General features: G+C 38.1%; 1 protein-coding gene across 1 annotated transcript in view; it reads left to right on the top strand.

Moving 5' to 3' along the window:
- Positions 1-21480, top strand: part of BCAS4 (breast carcinoma amplified sequence 4) — a 39644-nt gene that overhangs the window by 1077 nt on the left and 17087 nt on the right. Inside the window, exons 2-5 of the mRNA XM_072413656.1 lie at positions 10-396; positions 2555-2626; positions 12813-12914; positions 15953-16087. Of these exons, the coding sequence (XP_072269757.1) occupies positions 10-396; positions 2555-2626; positions 12813-12914; positions 15953-16087 (696 nt within the window). The remainder of the gene's footprint in view (positions 1-9; positions 397-2554; positions 2627-12812; positions 12915-15952; positions 16088-21480) is intronic.

Raw genomic sequence — 21480 nt, forward strand, 5'->3', positions numbered from 1 at the left:
GGGTTGCAGGAAGGTGAATGGACGGGGGTGCAGGAAGGTGAAGGGACGGGGGTGCAGGAAGGTGAAGGGACAGGGGTGCAGGAAGGTGAACGAACGGGGGTGCAGGAAGGTGAACGGACGGGGGTGCAGGAAGGTGAACGGACGGGGGTGCAGTTGTTTGGTGGTCCCACACATATTGTGGACCCGGCAATTGAATTATATAAACTTGCAGAGGTCCCTGACGGGTTAATTGGTTTGCAGGAAGGGAAGGAGAGTTGTGCAGAGCAGGAAGAAGCTGGCACAGGGCTGTACATAATGCAAGAAGTGCCAGGCCTGGCACCTATGTCCAAGGAGGACCCGGCACTGACTGGCAGTCAGCGCTACGCCCAGCTGTTCAATGCTGACACCTACACAGAGGTTTGTATAGAATTCCGAACATCTTGTGTTACCCAGGTGTATCTGCATCCAACTGCAACATCTGCAGCACTTCCTGTGTTACATTGCTGTCATTTCCTTCCAACAAACAGATGACAGCTGTACTCCCAACGTTCCATTTAGTAAATTTGTGAAAAGGTCATCGGCCCACCAGATTATTCTTCCTACCCGCGCTGGAAGCATTATGCCTCTGTCAGAGGGGGAACTCATTGCCCATGAAAACCAAATCTCATTTTGAGTCATTCAGGTGCAATGTTCACCATCTCGCTTCATTTTGCACACCATTTTGGAGTGATCTCCATAGCTTAATAAATTGCTGTTGACCTCATAGACTATTCAAATCCATTGTCGGATAAATTGTTGAAAAACATTGCAGTTTTCATTTAGAGCCACTTTGGCTTGTGGTGCATTGCAGGAATAAATGGAATAAAGCCACATTACCAACGCTATTGCATTTCAATGCCGTTAGCTGTAAATGGCAGCCAAATGCAGAAACATGCAGTTTGGTTAATTGGCTTCTCCCCAAAATTGCCCTTAGACTGCGGTAATACCATATGACTATGGTGGGGACATTAGATTGTGAGCTCCTTTAAGGGACAGTTAGTCACATGACTATGGACTTTGTACAGCGCTGTGTCCTAATAATAACTAGCGTGCTAATAATAATGTGTGCTGCAGTGTATCTCAATGCATGTTAACACATCAGAGCATATCATTCTGGTGTTCAGTGGTCCATTGCAGGGCATGGGCAGCCATGCCTAACCTAAAGAGAATGCATTTAACATGGATAGGAAGTCAGTACCAAAAAAACCTATACAAACCTATACGAGACCCACAAATACACTGAGCAATACTATGAATTCTAGAAAAAAAAAAATATATATATATATATAATGAATCATCCAATTTGTACAAATGCAGCAGAACTCACATACATTAAGATATACAATTCATCCTAAAACAAACTACCTAATCCAAGTATTCCCAGAATTTGGGTTAGAAGCAGAACTGGTAGTAAATTCTGACCCAACTTATCAGTAACCACCAAAAACAGGTGGGTAGTTGCTGAAAAGTGCCGGGTGGTGCACCCAGCTAAAAGTGGCCGGGGAGAACACTGAATCCTCTATAAAAGACAAGTAGATTCCTTGCTTTAGGGAAATATTTGTCTTTCCCTCACATTCTACAAAATGAAAGTGTATTTAAAGCATAATTAACTTCTTGTGCTTCTTCATCTCACTTTCCGGTTCTGCTGTGCACAAGGTTGATGCCAGGTCCATTTCAGATACCTCATTGAATTGAATAAATACTTTTATTGATGTATTTTTGATTGCAGAGCTGCATTCAGATTTGAATTTACACTATATTTGCCTGGAGTTCAGCTTTCAGGCTGTATTATTACACCCCTCCTATTGTGTGTTACTTCCCCCACCTTTTAGATTGCAAGCTCTTCAGGGCAGGGTCCTCTCCTGCTCCTGTGTTACTGTCTGTATCTGTCTGTCATTTGCAACCCCTATTTAATGTACAACGCTGCGTAATATGTTAGCACTTTATAAATCCTGTTTATTAATAATAAGTACATTGAGGTGGGATCGGACCCCATACAGCCACCTTCAGGAAATATCACAAACCAGGTATAAAATTGCAGTGTAATGCACAAGCAACAACAACCACAAGCAAACAAATATATCCTATCATTCTACTCATTCATTATTGTTCCCAGCTTAAATTTGCATCTTCATTCTTTACTTTTTTCATTCACTAACAAATGAAAAAAACATACCAGTACCTCTGCCCCTAATTGTTCAGAAAGTGACTGAGCTACATTTTTTTATTCTTGGTACATTGGATTTAAAAATTGTGAAATCAGCAAGAATATCCTCTTGTCATTAGATGAGCGTGAAACAACGAATGAAATGTTATCTTTACAACCAACCCATTTTATCTTTGGTTTGGAATACAGTATGGTCGCCGGTATTATGCAAAGGCTTTTAGTATATGGTTATAGGTAAATAATATTAATTTATACACGCTTAAGGGGCGATTAACAAAGAACAATACAAATGATGTAAATTTGAACTCTATCGGTTAATCTGAGCTAATTCCCTTTTAATGAATTTTTTTTTTCTTGTGTGTATGCCAGGCGCAAGGCTTAGAAAATGCCATTGAGGAGATGCTAATTCGCCTGGACGAGTTCTGCGCCATGGTGGATATGGTGAGTCCATATTACGATGTGTTCACACAAAGATGGCTGCCTAAGCACATACAAAATGGAGCCCCTAAAGGCCTTTGCCGGGCTGGGAGTGTTTGTGAGCTGCTAGCTGCTGCGAGCGAGGTGACGTCATCTGTTATGCACCAAGCAGCCGGTAGGTGTGCAGCAGACGTGCTGACGAAGCAGCCATATTACAAACAACCTCCCATATCCCTGCAAGATGGCTATGCTGTTCTTGCGCAGAGCAGTTATAACTGACACTAGGTGGCAGTAGCACCAGTAAGTAGGTTAACGCAGATCATTGCTCACTGCGCTCCATTTAACTTCTTCATGGCCTAGGTGCTGAGCAGACATTTTCAAAGCAGGTCTGTTAACCCACCACGGCCTGTGAATATTCAACAAACACAACAGAAATAACAGCAACTTTAAAGCTATAAATTTTATAGGTTTGATAGAAGTACACTGACTCTATTGAGCCATTCATAGTTTCATATTACAGTGCAGTGCAGCTGGACCAGCACATGCCTTATTGCTATGACCTGTTCTGACCTGCCATCTGGAAATCCCGTTTGGTCACGTTAATAAAATGGTCCTAAATATTCTGTTATAAGTACTGCTAAAGGTTATTGTTTTTTTTAATCCTTTTATATTTTGGATAATATAATGAGCGTACCTACCATAGGTTTAAAACAACACCACCCCAGCCTGAGATCTACACAAGGTGTTTGGGTATTTATTCTGGGTTGTGAGTAGTAAAGCAATAGGCGGTGGGATTTGATCTCACATCTGTTACTTTCTCTTTTTCTTTTTTCCCCCATATAGAGCTCGTATCCACTGAGCTACTGCCACCTCTTAGTTATAGATATTCTCATTCTCCCATTTGAGGAGTAGTTTATATTGGCTGGTAGGGCTTCACTAGCCAGTGTGATATGGTGGACTATAGAATATAGTATATTCTCAATATTTTGAATACCATGATTTAAAAATTATAAACCTATCCAACAGGGCTGTGAATTAAAGCCCTAGCCAGTCACCAAACAAGGTGTTCACACATTTACCCTGGACTATGAAAAATAAAGCAGCTTACTATGGGATTTGATCCTATGTTTGTTTTTTCACCTTTTTTATTTTCTCAACAGAGCTCTTATCCACTGAGCTACTGCCACCTCTCGTCTGCTTAGGTTCTTGTCTGCCCACCATATTGGATGGTTGACCTTCACTATCCACTGTAGACTTTGAGATGTATAATATTTTCCTCTATTGTAGATGGTGTGTTTTGCAATATTTTTTCCATATTTTGGATAGTATGACTAAAAAAATATAAATTTACCAAACAGAATCATGAACTAAAAACTTATCACAGCCGGACTTTTAGGAAGTGACCCTGGGTTATAAAATGTGAAACTGCTCAAGGATTTCATCTTGTGATTGTTGTTTCTTCAGACAACGCTCCGATCTACTAAGCTACAGCTGTCTCTTAACTTTACCTCCACCCATTTCATATTGGATGGTTGGACTTCACCAACCACTGTGGGTGCCATGGACTTTAGGATGTACAATATTTTCCTCTGTTGTTGATGATGTGGGTTACAATATTTTTTTTTTTATTTTAGATACCATGACCTAATAATATAATCTTACCCAACATGGTTGTTAACTCAAATCTAACCTTCCCTCCTCTATCAACCCTATAACACTTTCAGGCATTGAAGGAGGTAAGCAGTCTGCTCTTATCTCTTCTTGCTTTAATTTCCAGACAGAGCTCATATTCACTGAGCTATTGCCACCTCTATTTGATAGGAGTCCTCCCACCAAAATATTGGTTTACCTATAAGGGTTCTAAACGTACCATCACATAACCTGTATGCCATAAAAATTATAAGATTACCCAATACAACCATGAACTTAAATGTTAATTCCCATAGCATTAACTCTTCCCAAGGTGTCAAGGCATTGGCCTTGGGATTTGAGAAGTGGCACATCACGCTCTGGGATTTGATCTCATGTGTTTTTTTTTTTTTTTTCTTCAAACAGAGCTCTTATCCTCTGAGATAACGCCAACTCTCAGTTAGCAGCTTTCTTTTCTTTTCTTTCTTTCTTTTCTTTCTTTCCTCCCATTTCATATGTAGAGAGTTTTACTGTTAAGAAAAATATTTTAGGCAAGGTGGACTATTACATTTTCACTATATTTTGGATAGTGGGACTTTTTGGTTTTGGTTGGACTGTACCCAAATTCTAGTTGGAGTATAGTCAAATTTCTTTTCTGTATTTTGGATAGTTTGACATAAAAATTAAAAAGTTTACCCATAAACTAAAATATAAGAGGCCCTAGAAAAAAACTTGGCAAAATGTTTAGAAAGTACTCTATGGTAGATTAACATGGAATTGATACAATATCTGTGTTTTTTTTTTTTTTTTGCTTCAAACAAAGTTCTTACCCACTGAGCTACTGCCCCACTCTCAGTTATAGGTTATCTTATTCTCCCATTTGGGAAGTCGTTTATATTGGCTAGTAGGGCTTTGCTAGCCAATGTGGATATTGTGGACTAAAGAATGTAGAATATTTTCCATTATTGTGGCTGGTGTGTCTTACAAAACGTTCTCAATATTTTGGATAACATGACTTAAAAAATATAAACCTATCCTAACAATGTGTTCAGACATTTATCCTGGACTATGAAAAGTGAAGCAGCTTACTATGGGATTTGATCTTATTTCTTTTGTTTTTTCACTTTTGTATTTTTTAGACAGAACTCTTATCCACTGAGTTGCTACCATTACTTAAAGACTGTTTTCAGATATGCTTTTTATATAGAAAACCATAACGGCTTACCTAAAACGATAATGATCTATAAAATCGCCACTCTTAGCCTACCACGAGTCAGGGTATTAAGGTGTTGAAGGTAGGGAAAGACTAGCGGAGGAGCCAGTTCCAGGATTTACTTGTTTATTATTTTTTTGTTTCAGCCAGAGCTTCTATCTACTGAGCCATGACCATCTCTCAGCCCTCTTCCAACCACTTGAGAAGTACATAATTTTGGATGATGTGGCTTAAAATACTTTTTGTATATTTTGGATACCATGACCTAAAAATATAATCTTACCCAACAAGGCTGTGAGTTGCTTACATTGTCTTCCCTAGAACCCTACAAGTTGTTCAGGCACTGAACATGGGCTGCAAGACGTGAAGCAGCATACCCAAAGATTCAATCCCATGTCCATTTACTTTTTAATTTTATTTTTTTGCCCAAACAGAACTTTTATACTCTGAGCCCCTCTCACCTCTACCTACCTGGATTTTATTCACTCATTTGAGAAGTACTCCATATTATATGGTGAGCCCTCACTGTTGGATGTACAATATTTTCTTCTATTCTAGATGATGTGTGTTACAAGAAGTATTTTATATTTTGCATACCATGACCTAAAATATAACCTTACACAACATGCACTGGACTTTTTACCTGTCACCCCACAGGGGTTCAATAAATGAGCTTGGGTTATTAGAGGTGAAACAATCTGCTCTGTGAGCTCATCTCAGGTTGTTGTTTTTGTTAGACAGAGCTCTTATCCACTGAGCTACTGGAACGTTTGAAATGTGTCATATCGGAATCTATATAGTTTTACCCAAAAGGGTCCTGATTTAAAAACTTACCATCCTAACCTATCAACCCACCCAGTACTCACATGTCAAGTTTGGTTTATGAGAGGTGAAGCAGCATGCTCCAGGATTTGATCTCATGGCTATTTTTCTTCAGACAGAGCTCGTATCCACTGAGCTACACTAATGCCCTTAATAAAAACACATATAGTGTTACCTAAAAGGGTCACAAATTATAAACTATCCACTCTAGCCTGTCACATACAAGGTGCTCAGCTTTTGTCCCAGGGATATGGGAGGCAAAGCAGCATGCTCTAGAATTTGATCTCAAGCATGTTTTCTTTCTTTTTTTACAATCAGATATCTTAACTGCCAAGCCACCACGACTTATTCATTTTCTCATCCTCCAACCTTAGAAGTACTTTGATATTGGTTGGTAGAACACTGAATTTTCTCAGTTTTGAAACATGGGACCTAAAAAATAAACTTCCGGGCAGGACTGTGGTGGTAAACACACAATGTCTTCATCAATACTTAATTTTTAATAAATTTCCTAAAAAATACAAGACTACCTAACAGGATTACGAACTGAAACTGTACCACAGCTAGCATGTCTCACTATAAGCCGCTTACGCCTTTAACCTGGGCTATAAAAGAAGAAGCAACTTGCTCCTGAATTTTATCTTATATCTGTTTTAATGTTTTACCTTTTGAATGAATGAGGAGGATGTTAAAGGAGAAGCTGAGAGAAGTTTATGAGGTTGTATGAATGAGAAGGATGTATGTTAGTGAAAGAGCTGAGTGAAGTTCATGAGGTTGTATGAATGAGGAGGATGTTAGTGGAGGAGCTGGGAGAAGTTCGTGAGGTTGTATGAATGAGGAGGATGTTAGTGAAAGAGTTAAGTTCATGAGGTTGTATAAATGAGGAAGATGTTAGTGAAAGAGCTGAGTGATGTTCATGAGGTTGTATGAATGAGGAGGATGTTAGTGAAGGAGCTGAGAGAAGTTTATGAGGTTGTATGAGTGAGGAGGGTGTTGGTGAAGGAGCTGAGGGAAGTTCATTGAGAGTGAGGAGAACTTTAGTCAAAGAGCAGATCGTTCATAAGGTAGTATGAGTGATGTGGACCTTAGTGAAGAAGCACAAAAGAGAAAGAATAGAAGAAGAAAAGATTATATGATTGTATAGGTGAGCTGTATGGTAATAGAAGAGCAGAGATTAGGGAAACGTTTTATGAGGAAAGAGCTGAATGGATGTTAGTGGAGGGGCTGAAAGAAGTTCATTGAGCAAGGGGAACATTAGAAGGTTGCTTGAGCAAGGGGAACATTATGGGAAGAGCGAAAAGAAGTTCATATTAGGGAGGTGAAACAATATTGGAGGAGCAGAGAGAGCTGCTTGTATCAGTGAGGAGGATATTAGTAGGATTGTATAGGTAAGCAGGATATTAGTAGGATTGTATAGGTTAGGAGGATATTAGTAGGATTGTATAGGTAAGGAGGATATTATTAGGATTGTATAGGTGAGGAGGATATTAATTGGATTGCATAGGTGAGGAGGATATTAGTAGGATTTTATAGGTAAGGAGGATATTAGTAGGATTGTATAGGTGAGGAGGATTATTATTATTATTAAACAGGATTTATATAGCGCCAACATATTACGCAGCGCTGTACATTAAATAGGGATTGCAATGACAGACTAATACAGACAGTGATACAGGAGGATAGTAAGATTGTATAGGTGAGGAGGATATTAGTAGGATTCTATAGGTGAGGAGGTGGTAAGGTGAGATGGATGTTAATAGAAGAGCAGAGAGAAGTGAATAAAGTTGTAGGAAGGGGTAGCTAAGTGAATGTTAGTGGACCAACTGAAAGAAGTTCATGAGGTTGTAGGAATGAGAAGGGCATGAGCTTGGATTTTTTTTTTACCATCACCACCAAGACAAAAACTAGACATCCCCCTCACTCATACAACCTTGTGAACTTCTCTCTGCTTCTCTACTAACATTTTCTTTACTTGTTGCCTCTTTTATGACTTCCATGTTTTACACGCCATTCAAAATAACTTTAAAAATGTGTTCATTTTCTTGCCTTGAAGCCTAATTCTAGACTTATTGTTAGGGGCCTTCATACTGTTTTCTATCATTTGCACTTTGATAAGAATTTCCTTTGTGTAGTTGAAGAGTTACACCTTATTTTTCTACGATTTACAGGAAGCAGGAACACACCAGCTTTTTGCCAGGGCAGGAAGTCAGGTTAGCACTTGTGTAGTCTCGCTAAAAACAAAAACACACATCAACAATCTTTAATTTGTCATGCTATAAGAATGGCTTATCTTCTTGTATTCGCTGATGTATTCTCTGTGTTTTATAACTTTAGCATCATCACCCAGAGCTGCTGGAAACAGAACGCCTGTAAAATAAGTATTTTTAATATGGTAAAACATACAAGAAATGGATCAGAACCTTTCACCTTTAGACTTTGGTTGCATTTTGGCACATTGTTGCTCAACATTTGGTTTATGAAAACGCATATATTTTTTGCTGATATAATATGATTTTCTTCTTTTCTTATAACTCTTATTTATAAGCACCAAACTCCCTTCAATCATACACCAAATGGGTTTAGTTGACCATTGTAAATTTTTGCCTCCATTTTGCTTAGCCATGTGGCAAGTTGGTGAACAAACTATGTAACTATTTTGTTCTCCAACTTGCCACATGGATAGGCAAAATGGAGCCAAAAATTTACAACTAAACTCTTTTGTGGTCAACTAAATCCTTTTGCTGTAGCAAGTGTGGCAAGTTAGTGAACAAAATGGCAGCCAAAAACTTTATTGACACCCACTGTGAACAAACTAACCAAGGTCTGTTTCCTCCTGAGTCTAATTTACACATAGGCATGTGTTAGAAACCACAGGGCACTTGTGGGGCACATGTCACTCTACACCTTTAAATATGCCATTTGATTAAAATGCAGCATTATTTTTTCAAGCAACCGAGCCGTGTACTTCTGTCTGTGATGGAGGATGAGCTGGGAGCTGATAAGCCTTGTGTCAGCCATTTTGTACCAGCTCCTCTCCACATCCTTTGTCTTCCCACACTCATGAAATGGAGGAAGTTCTCTTTTCCAGGGCGCAGTGACAAAGGTTGACCACAAGGGGAGCTCTTTCTTCACTGCTGGCTGTCATCCCAGTGGCTGGAGTGTTTTTGCAGCAGGGATAAGTCATTGCTGACCTGATTTGGATTTGCAGCTTGGCAAATGTGACACTTACCGTGCTGGGAAATTACACACAGGCCTCCATAGAGTACTGTTGACCTCAAATGCTCTTTAGCTCATTTTTTTTTTTTTTAAAGGTCCATATTTTTCATTTTTAAGCTTCAAAGAATGACACTTTGCAAATCATCAATTATTAATATTCACCAAAAAAGACATAAAATAAATAAATACCAACATTAAACAAAAAAGAAAAAAGCTGATTGGGATTTTGCAACCATTGGCTGTCTTGTGGATTATGTGTGTTTAAATTTTTTATATCTTTCTTTTAACTGTTTATCTATCATTTTCTATATAGTTTCTGAAATACTATGCTAGGTATATGTCAAATCCTTGATCGATATTACATTTAATTAAAATCGCTCTTTGTAATCAACTACAAGTTTTCAATATACCATGTATTTGTTTGGGTTACAATTATTTCTATTGTTATATGTATGAGATTTATCTATCATAAATTAAAAAATGATTTGATTCAATATACAAAAAAAACTATATTAGGGAGATTTCACTTCTGTAAACAATAATGAACAATACAGCTTTTACTAAGGCGTTTGTGGTTGTGTGGTTTACTGTTATGCCATTTGCTCTGGAGCAATGCTTTCTCTTTCTGCATTTTAAAACATCAGCTAATCAGAACAAATATTGCATGTTTTTTGTATGGTAAACATTAGAAGATATGTAAGTGTCAATATCTACCTATCTATCTATCTATCTATCTATCTATCTATCTATCTATCTATCTATCTGTCTGTCTGTCTATCTATCTATCTATCTATCTATCTATCTATCTATCTGTCTGTCTGTCTGTCTGTCTATCTCTCTCCCTGTGTAATGTACAGCGTTGTATAATATGTTGGCAATATATAAATACTTATTATTGATAATATTAATAATCTATCTGTCCCTCCATATCTTTCTCTGGCTTTTACTCTCCCTCTCTTCTCTCTGTGTCTTTCTCTCTCTGTGTTCCTTTCTATTCCCAAGTCCCTCTCCCTCCCTGTGTCTCTCCGTCCTATTTTCTTCCTTCTCTTCCTCCTCTCTCATTCATCTCATTTCACTATCTCTCTCTTTTCTTTCTCACATTTTACTTCTCCTTGTCACTGTCTGTCATCCTCTTTCCCATTCTCTTCTTCATTCTTTCTTTCTCTCTCTTTCTCTTTTTTTTTCCTTCTCTCTCTCTCTTTCTTTCTTTTTCTTTCTTTCTCTCGCTCTTTTCTTTCTTTCTTTTTTTCATTTCTTTTTCTCTCACTCTTTTCTTTCTTTCTTTCTTTCTTTCTTTCTTTCTTTCTTTCTTTCTTTCTTTCTTTCTTTCTTTCTTTCTTTCTTTCTTTCTCTTTCTCTCTCTCTATCGCTCTTTCTCTCTCTCTCTCTTTTGCTCTTTCTCTTTTTCTTTCTTTCTCTCTCTCTCTTTTCTTTATTTTATCCTTTCTTTCTCTCTTTCTTTTCTTTTCTTTTTCTCTCTTTCTTTTTTTCTCTCTCTTTTTTCTTTCTTTCTTCCTCTCTAGTCTTTCTTTCTTTCTTTCTTTCTTTCTTTCTTTCTTTCTCTCTCTCTCTCTCTTTTTTTACCTCTGTCTCTCTTTTTTCCTTTTCGCTCTCTCTTTCTTCTTTCTTTTTTTTTTTTCTTTCTGTCTCTCTCTCTCTTTCATTTTAAGCTGGGTCTACAAGGACTATTTTAAAACACTATTTAAAATCCTACTGGGTTTATATGCGTTTTTTAACACTTTTATTAGCGTTTTAAAGCTTGCCTGGAAAACACTGATGCCGCATTTTTCGAGTTTCCTGCGTTTTTAACGCTTAAAACGCGGCAAAACGTCCTATTAAAGTGGATAGAAGCGTTTACCCGCGTTTTTCAGCTTTAACCCAGCGTTTTAGTTTTGTAAACGTTGCAAGCAACGTTTAAGCTAGGGCTCATAAACGTGCCTCAAGGAAACGTCCTGGTGTAGATTAGCGCATTGGAATGCATGGGGATTTCAAACAAGGTCTTAAAAAGCCTCAGGTTAAACGCTGGGGAAACAGTCTGTGTAGACTAAGCCTTAGGTTGTTAATAGTTGCATGTGATAAAATCAGTCAGAAATCCCCATTAGTATCTCTGTGTAGGTGAGCGTGCAGCGTTTGAAGCGTCACAGCACGTTAATACAGAAGCAGAGCCTCAGGCAGCCAGCAGGGTGCTTGTTCAGCCTTTTTCTGACGGCAGGAAATTTATAAAGAAAAAGGAAGTGACTCCAGCTGAATATATGACATTATGTCCTAACGGTCACATATACTCATATTAGAGAAATTTAGCACCTACTCAGTGCCAAAGTCTATAGTGTAACCTCAGCCTCCTTACTGTACAGTATAATGACTTTTTTAACAGACATCATATGCTTATAATAGTTTTTGTTTGATGCATAAGGACATGAGACCACAAATTACCCAACAAAAAGCTTTTATTTTTTGTTTTCTGAATTTGTTTTATTTAAAATTCTATTGAACCTGATTATCATGCTTTACATAAATCAGCATTATCAAATCACAATATTAGATACGTATAAAATTTATTTGAACTTAATAAAAAAAATACTAGTTTGGGTCTCTCTCTGACGACTAGGAGCATTGTGAGTGTTTTGCATCACTAACTGCAGAGGGTCAGAAAGATACTATCTAATGGACTTGCAAAAAGATTAATATTATTATTATTATTAATAAACAGGATTTATATGTTTCCAACATATTACGCAGCGCTGTACATTATTAGAAGTTGCGAATTACAGATACAGACAGTGCAAAGGAGGAGAAGAGGACCCTGCTCTGAAGAGCTTTCAATCTAAGAAGCAGGGGGAGTAGCGCACAATAGGAGGGGGGAAATAGGGCAATAGAAAAAGTTGAAAGTTTACTGTCATGCTTTGCTTATAAAGGACCAAAAAATAAACATAAGAGATCATTTCAATAAAAAATGTAATTCTCTGCCATTTATCTAGATGTCGGTTCATGTGGTCCCTCAGCCACTGCTGCTTTTGATTCACAATAAACTTCTCAGTCACTTTACACCAGCAAAGGCTGACCTATGTCAGACATTAGTGTCATCCCCAAGCCTCCATCTCAGTCCAGGAAGTAAATAATGACCCTGGATAACCCTAAAGAAAGATGCGACCTCTTTCTGGAGATAAAAGTAAATAAGGGAGTTCTGAGGAATCAATTTTGAGATACCTAAAAGAGTTAGATTGATACATAGCACTGAAATATAGATTCCATTCAAGATCCACATTATATAGTTATTGAACTATACCTTTGCATGTGGCTTATTACTTTCTTCTATGTTGCTTCTTGCAGGTCAGAAATGAATCTTCTATAATTCTGGAGGAAAAAATCCCTGCAATGAAATTTCAGGTGGATAAGCTGAACAAGATCTACAACCGAGTAGATAAGTTGGAGGTTTGTATAGTAATCCTTTTTTTTTTATTGACATTTTGCACACAAGCAGTGCCAGAGCAAATTGTATTGTTTGTTTAATGTTTGACAAGGCTGCTAATTTTCTTCAATATACACTGTGTGGTATGTTAACAATAACATGAACGCTCATCTGCAGGCAGAATAGAAAAATGTCTTATTCTCTCATGCGTCATTGCATAATATGCATAATATATTGGCGCCTTATAAGTACAGTTTATTAATTATTATTATTAATAATAATAATACTAATACAAATAATTTTGCTATTTTATATTTACAAAGGGGTGCTGAGAAGTTCCTGGCTTAGCACAGAAAGAGGAGAGCCAGAGTTATGAAATAACACATTTATTCAACATATTCCCCCCTGAGACTGATGCACTTGGTACAGCGTAGTTGCAGCTTTTCTAGACCGTTCAAATAAAAGTCCTTTGGTTAGGCCACAAACCAGCTCTCAGCAGCATCTATGACGTCAGAAATGTCCTCAAAACGTTGCCCCTTCAGGTGTTTCTTCAAATTGGGGAACAGATAATAGTCTGAAGGGGGATGGTGGACCAGTTGGAATCCCAGGGTGTTCAATTTGGCAGCCACAACGTTGGACATGTGCACAGCTGCATTGTCTTGCAAAAAAGGATCTCTTTGGTCAACTTTCTACGGCGTTTCGTCTTAATTGCCTCCTACAGCTGACCCAGGAGGTTAGCATAATACTGTCCGGTGATACTAGAGCCCTGAGGTAAGTTAGTCCACCAACAGAATACTGTCTTAGTCCCAGAAAATGGATGCCATGACTTTTTTGTCTGATTTCTGGGTTTGGAACTTCTTCAGCCGCAGGGACCTGCTGTGGTGCCATTCCTCTGACTGTTCCTTGGGTTCAGGATCATAGATGTGGAGCCAGGTTTCATCCTCAGTCACTAACCTAGCCAAAAAGTCCTGTGCAGCTTCAAAATGGGCCAAAACGGCTTTGGATGCTTCAACTCGTTCCTTCTTCTGATCACTGTTCAAACATTTGGGCACCCACTTCGCTGAAAGCTTGCCATGTCTAGGATAGTGGTGATAACAAACCCAACACGCTCCCGTGAGATGTCAAGTATCTGGGCTATCTTCTTTGCGGATATTCGCCGGTCCTCAATAATCAGCTCATGGACAGCATCACAGGTTGCCTGGTCAGTTGAGGTTGGCGGGCGCCCACTGCGGGGCTCATCTTCAACGGTGAAATGCCCGGTCTTGAAACAAGATATCCAGGTTCTGACAGTGCTGTAGGAAGGACACTTCTCCCCCAGTGTTTGTGACATCTCAGTGTGAATGTCATTTGCTGACTTTCCCTGGAGAAACAAAAACTTCATGACTTCCCGTAACTCCAACGACGTGAAACTTGCTTGTGCCTCTGCCATCACAGCTTCTCACTAAAAGAAAAAACAGTTTTAAGAATCGCAAAGACCTGATATTTGCACAATTAAATACTAAGATATTAGGCTGTCATATGCCACCACTCTCATTTTTCTATTTCATCTGGAAGGGGGCAAAGCCAGGAACTTCTTAGCACCCCCTCGTATTTTCAGTTTTTTTCTAAAATGCCCAAAATACTTACCTAAAACTAGTCCTTGTGACACGCCAGGGGTCAGGTCTTCTCTCTTCTAATTTGTACTGTGAAGGAGTGCAGTGTAAAGCTCCAACACTCCTTCCTGGTGGTGCAAGTGCTGCCTATTGGTTTGCTCAAGTGTTGCTCTTGTATCCATCACATTGAGGAGCAGACACAAGAGAGAAACCTTAAAGCGGAACTATACTTAAAATAAAAAAAAAATAAATTACTTTTACTTCCGCCGAGGCTTGGTCCTGCCCTATCCTGGAATTCACCTTGGTCCCGACACAGTTGAAGCGTCACCATCTTCTTCCTTCTTCAGGCTACGTCACCTGATCTCTGACTGAGCAGGGGCTAAATTGGGTGGCGTAGCCAGCTGTAAATGGGGAAAAAAAAGTTCTGATCACATTGCACATGCGTGAGATTGGCACTTTTTTTTCCCATTGCAGGAAAAGCTCCGCACAGGCCCAAGAACTGGGTAAAAACAGAAAGGTAGAAAAAAAATTTAAAGATAATTTGTACTTTATATAAAAGGGTTATCTACCCTTTTATATCAAGTAAAAATGTTGGTGATTGGTCTATTTTAACTATTGGTTGCTAGAGCAGAACGGTGCTGTATGTACAGCATTGTTCATGCATCGTGGAGTGCTTAGTCATTGGATAGGATTGAGAAAGATCCTTTCCAACAACTATAATTGCATGTGTGTATGCGGCTTTAAGCTCCTTTTTGTTTACTAGTGTCTGGTATGCTGTAAGGATATAATCTTTACGTAATAAGGTTGCTTTTTAGATAAAAAGTATATACAACTGGTCCTTCCACAGATTGTGAGCAAGATATTTGTCATATTCAGATCCATATCAGATTGGTGCCAATGAGGGATAATAAAACGATATATAATCTGTATTAGTAAAGAAGAGCTAAACACAGGTTTACTAGGTTCTTAAGGGAGGAGAAACTATTCCGCTATTGACGCTGAACTCTGGGATAAACAAATATTGTCAATATACGAGAGTTGTGTGTGTTGTCACATGAATGTCAGTGTGCTTTGTGCATTTCTTCCACGTCAATGCTGCATTCTAGTATGCAGGAGCTTCCGGTAATAAACACCAATCACTGCTGCTTCTTGTGCAGGATGACCGTTCTTGTATCTTTCTCCTTCTGTGGTTTTCTGTAGGCATCAAGTTTTGGATAGTCCTCTTTGATAACTCCTAAAGCTCTGTTATATGTGTATCTCAATAATGATGTCACTGCCACCTTTACAAGGTTTTATCTAAATTTTTAAAACTATACCAGAAAATGTTTTATGACATATTCTTGGTTTGTATGAGAATGTGTACAATGTAAAATTTAAACAGACTTAATTGCTAAGGATGGCTGGTAAAGGTAAAGGACTTTTTTTCCCTTTTAAATATATTCTACATTGATGTTGATCTTTCTCTGCAGGCCTTTGTGAAGATGGTGGCTCATCACGTGTCCTTCATGGAAGAGGAAGTGACACGGGCAGAGAGGGACAATTTGCTGCTACCTCAAGCCTTTAATAGAATATTATCCAGCGCTTCTATCCCTCCCTTCCTACGGGTTAGTGCTTACCTCATATTCCTATGTGTAGTATAATCTGGATCTCTATTTTATAGTATAAGTCAGTATTACAGACGCAGATTAGACACACAAATTTCATGCAGTGTTGGAGGTCACTTGGTTGGCTTCATAGATCTCTCAGAGATTTTTGCAGTGTGACGTGTGACCCTGGATTGTGGTCATGCCTTTGTCCCTCCTGCAAGGCTTTAATAATGGGGTATGTCTTTTACCGATTCACTTCCCATTTTTTTCTGCATTATAGAAATTTGACACTGCCATTTGACTTTATATATATATATATATATATATATATATATATAAAGTCAAATGGTAATGGTAATCCCTCCAGAGATGTTCAACTCAAAAATTCAACACATGATCTAGCTTACCAACAGCAGCATACACCTCTCAACAGATAAGGGTAATAAAGTTTAATTTGCTATGTTACTTTGTTTTTCTCTTTAAAATAAATCTAAAACCAGTAATTAGAATCTCATAAAAGCTGGAAAGAATTTCAGAATGTGCAGATTTATGAAAAAAATACATAATTCAGATGCCTCCTGGTATTGAGTGACAACTATGTCCCAAATAATTTTCTGAAGCCACCAAGTAACCAATTCCTGGCATTGAACCAAATGCATGTTGGCAAGCGAGGATGCAGAGAGCCGCAGTACTAAGATGGGTAAAGGCTTTTTTAATTTTAATCAAAATTAGACAACTGCAAATAATACACATCCTTTTAACAACCTCAATGCCATCGAAGTAGGGTTTAGATCCATTTTAAAGAAAAGGAACCTAAACATTCCTTTTTAAATATACCCCACTCATACTATATGGTGCATTACATAAACACAGAATTATTACAGCAGGTAAAAGAAGACTCTTTGAAGTTGCGAGGTGCACTTGTGCTAGACTCATGGGGCTTGATAAACTAAACCTCCAAGTTTCAGGTCAGTTATCATGTGCAGTGTTTAGCAGTAGAATAGTGCCATGTTTTATAAATGTAAAGACCATCCATTCTCAACCATGGTCCATCCATAGGTAGCTAGAGGTTTAGTAAGCAGTAGTGGGTGCATTCTCTGGTTTTCAGCATATGTTTTGAGGTGCTTTTTTAGTTCCGGCACCAATTTCACTTGACAGAACTAGAGATTTGAGACCATAAATATAAAGGAACACTTAGTTGACAAATAATGTAGCAATCTGCTAACTGGCCACAAATGTAAGGGGTGATTCTTTCCACGGACTACCAGTGTAAAGGAGGTATTCTTTTTACTATCCAACAATATAACAGGGCCTTCTTCCCATTGACCTCCTATGTAAGGAGGCATTCTTTCTGTGACCTTCAGTGTTAGGGGGGCATTATTTCCACTGACCACTAATGTAACGGAGCATTCTTCCAATTAAGTAAAATGTTAGGTGCATTATTTGCACTGATTTCCAATGTCAGAATCCAATCCAGTATAGGAAAGGTATTCTTTTCACTTATTGCTAGTTCATGTGGGTTCCCTTCCCAATGTAAAGGGGCATTTTTGCAATGACTACCAATGAAATTACAATTCTTATATTCCATTTCTGAACATTATCAATCATTTCACGATGATTTTTATAAATTAAACACTACACTATTTATTTTTTGTTTCTATTAACTTTAACATAACAATGTAGATATATATTCATTTTTAGCCCAGGTCTCTTTAGAGTTGAACATTACTATAAGAATTCCTCCATGTTAATAAGGATAAGAAAGGCCAAAATATACTTTGGTTATGAACTTTGGAATATAGGTATAGATGAGTGAATAGCATCCTATTGATGGGTTGAGTTGCCCTGTTCTAAAAGCTCAGTGAGATTTTCAGAATGATTTAGAGAGCTTAGATAGTACACTGAAAAGACAATTCTCTGAAACTTAAAACATTATTATTGTTCATACCGACCTGAGATAGAAGGCCAGGATTCCTTGGAACCTCAGTGGTCTGACAGGTAAGTGCTGTTGTAATGATACCAAACAGATTTTGGGTGAGACCATCCTATTTAACGTATGATTTCATTTGTGACTGCGGTGATAGATTTTGCCTATAATTAATTTTGGCACATGATTGGTTAAAGGCATCTGTCTATTTTTCTCAAACACTCAAATGCCAAAAACAAACCTTGTTGTATTAGGACCAGACACTCTCTTGGGCCCATAATCCGATACCTTGTACGCAGAGATGCTTAGTATGAAATAAAACCCTTTATTATTGTAATACCCCCTGCAATTTTACCTTGTCTACTTGAAAAGAAAATATAACACACTAGGAAGGGATAAATTATAAATAGAAAAATGTAAAAGACACCCTCAATGTTGTACTGAAAATGTACCCCAAGTTTAGCAAAATTTTGGGTTCAACAGTCCTGTAGGTGACTGGTATCTGTGTACAAAATGTAATAATATTTCCCTTTGTATGGCTAATTCATATTGGCAGGTTCAAACAAAACATGCTGTATGATAATACCTAAGGCTATTGTTACTGACATGTACACTGAATACCCAAAATATTAAAATCACTGACTGATTGTTAAATCATTGTTTAGCTTGTTACATTTTCTTCTGTCAATGAGAAAAGAGGAGGGGGTTATATTAGGCAGTATGTGAACAGTCAGTTCCTAAAGATAAAGTGTGAAAGCAGCAAAAATGGCAAGTGCTAGGATCTAAGCAACATATCAAGTCATAATGGCTTGGCTAGACAACTGGGTAAGGTAATCTTCAAATAGTAGGTAGTATGGAATGTTCCTAGTATGCAATGGTTAATACCTACCAAAATGGTCTAGGGACAACCAGTGAACGGGTGACAGGGTCATGGGTGCATGCACTGATGTGCATTAGAAAGGGTGCTGGTCTGATCCTGTAAAAGAGCTGCTACTCTATGTTGGCCATAATAGCAAATGTGCATCATAGCTTGCTGCTTATGAGGCTATGTAGCTGCAGACCAGTCAGCAGGTTTTTAGGGTATGCTGTGACCTGTAGTTGACCTTTCTCCCTCCCATTCCATTTTACATGCATGCAGGCAGAGTTGGGAAAGCAGTGGGATGAAGGTATTCATTCACCTAAAGCAACCAGACCCAGGTTTGATTATTTTTGCTTGGATATTTCTGCATTGTTTTTGCACTGGAGTAGGTCCTAGGAGCAGGTAATAATACAGCTACATACACTTTTATAGAACACAAACTGACTTTTAGCGGTGAACACGAATATTGTGCAATCCCCACATCTGTGTGAGGGTGCAGGACTTTCTATTACATCCTGCTTTTGGCTTGCATCACCATTTTGCATTTAATTACAACTAATTCACAAAAAGGCAAAATGTAGCATTTTACAAGCAGCGAGTTGAAACACACCTATGTCAACAAAATGAATAACTAGCATAATCATTGTTCTCTCCAACCACATCACCAGCCCTCAGTGCTTGAAACTTGTTGGATACTCAGCAAAAAACACTGCTGTAATAACTGCACTCCCATTTTCAATACGATTAGTATAGATAGCGTTAAGGTTTAAAAGAGTTATATCTGAGCGTTTTAAAATACATTTGTTATTGAAAGGGTATTTTTGCTTGACATTGCTTTTAATATTACATTTAATAAAAGTGGCCTGTTGTTCTCGTGAATTGTACAGTGTTTTCCATCATCAGCTGAGCGACCCATAGTACTAAATACTAACAGTAGGAATATTTTGTTGTTTCTGAAATGAAGCAGTAAATATACTTACGTCACTTAAACAGTATTGATAGAATGAATAAAGTCCCATACAGAAACCAAAAATAAAGGTTATACATATCCATATTTATCTATCTATCTATTTATTTATCCCACTATAGATACACACACTAGTATAAACCTGTTCACAACTGTGGATTTCTTGTGTTTAAATCAATATTTATTGAAATTCAGTTTACACATACAGATGCATTATTTCCTATTATGTGCTTTCAGTGTTCCTCTGTACATAGCCATACGTTTCTGATTACTTGCTGACCCTCTCCCAAGTATCGTCCTTTTCCTTTTTTCCCTGGAGATTTGCACCGACATTGTCCAGCCTGCAGCTACATGACCTTTGCCACCCTCAATGCCTCCTGAGCGCAGAGCAGAGTTCTGCCTCCAATTCTCAGAATCCTGCATATAGTCATGCTTCATTGTACAAATTTTGGAAACTTTGACTAATATATATATATATCTTTGTGTAAATGAGATATAGAAGAAGAGCACCTTTGCTGGGTTTATTCATGTTTCAGATATATGGTAATTACTTCATTAGGGCACTACAGCATGATGGATCAAAGTGTTCACTTTTCATTATAATAATAAAAAAAAAAGTACCAACTATGAACCAGAACACTTGCAACTTGAATCCCAGCTTCACCTTTCTGATAGATTTTATTGCTAATTATTTTGTCCATGCAGCAAACTAACTAGTCTTTTGTATGGTACTTCCTGCAATACTTCATTACCACCACCTCTTAGAGTGTAAGCTCTTTTGGGCAGGGTTCTTTCCTCCTCCTCCCGTGTCATTGTTTGTATCTGTCATTTTCAACCCCTATTTAATGTACAGCGTTACTTAATATGTTGGCACCTTATAAATACAGTTTAATAATAATTACTGCTGAAAAGTTTCCTACAGGTACCTAAGCTCCCAATAAAAACCATGTGTTGTCACTAGGCACCTGAATTCACCAGCGTTCACCATAAACCATAGCCGCCAATAGGAGTTTAACACTCTGGCCTTTGGGGCGCTAGGTCCCAGGTGCAAATCTCAGGCAGGACACTAGTTTGTATGTGTCCTGCCTAGTTTGTATTGTTTCCTGTGTTTGTGTTGGTTTCCTCCGGGTACTCTGGTTTCCTCCCGAATTCCAACAACATACAGTTAGGTTAATTGGCTTCCCCACAAAATTCACCTTAGACTGTATTAAAGGTTAACATATAAGACATTAACATATGACTGTGGTAGGTGACATTAGATTGTGAGCTCCTTTGAGGAACAGTTAGTGACATGACTATGGACTTTGTAAAGCGCTGTGTAATATGTTGGCACTAAATAAATACTGTATAATAATAATAATAATAACATACTATGCAAAGATGGGCAAAATAATAATTTTGATTTAGTCTTGTGCTTCCTTTTTTGCGGAATGTCCTTAAACTACTCAAACCCCATTCTGCTGCAACAATCAATTTCCTATTTACAGGCCAAAAGGATTCTATTTATTAAAGTTCTGCTTTAATGTCCGTGCTCTTCGCAGGGACCATAGAAGTGAATCTTTGCATTGTGTATGTGTGTGTGTGTGGAGTTGGTGGAAATAATTAAGGAGGAGCAAAGCTCCAAGGCTGTTTTTGCTCAGACAGTAGTGAACATTTTG

This window comes from Pyxicephalus adspersus, chromosome 6, assembly GCF_032062135.1.
Source record: "Pyxicephalus adspersus chromosome 6, UCB_Pads_2.0, whole genome shotgun sequence".
In the NCBI taxonomy this organism is placed as follows: Eukaryota; Metazoa; Chordata; class Amphibia; order Anura; family Pyxicephalidae; genus Pyxicephalus; species Pyxicephalus adspersus.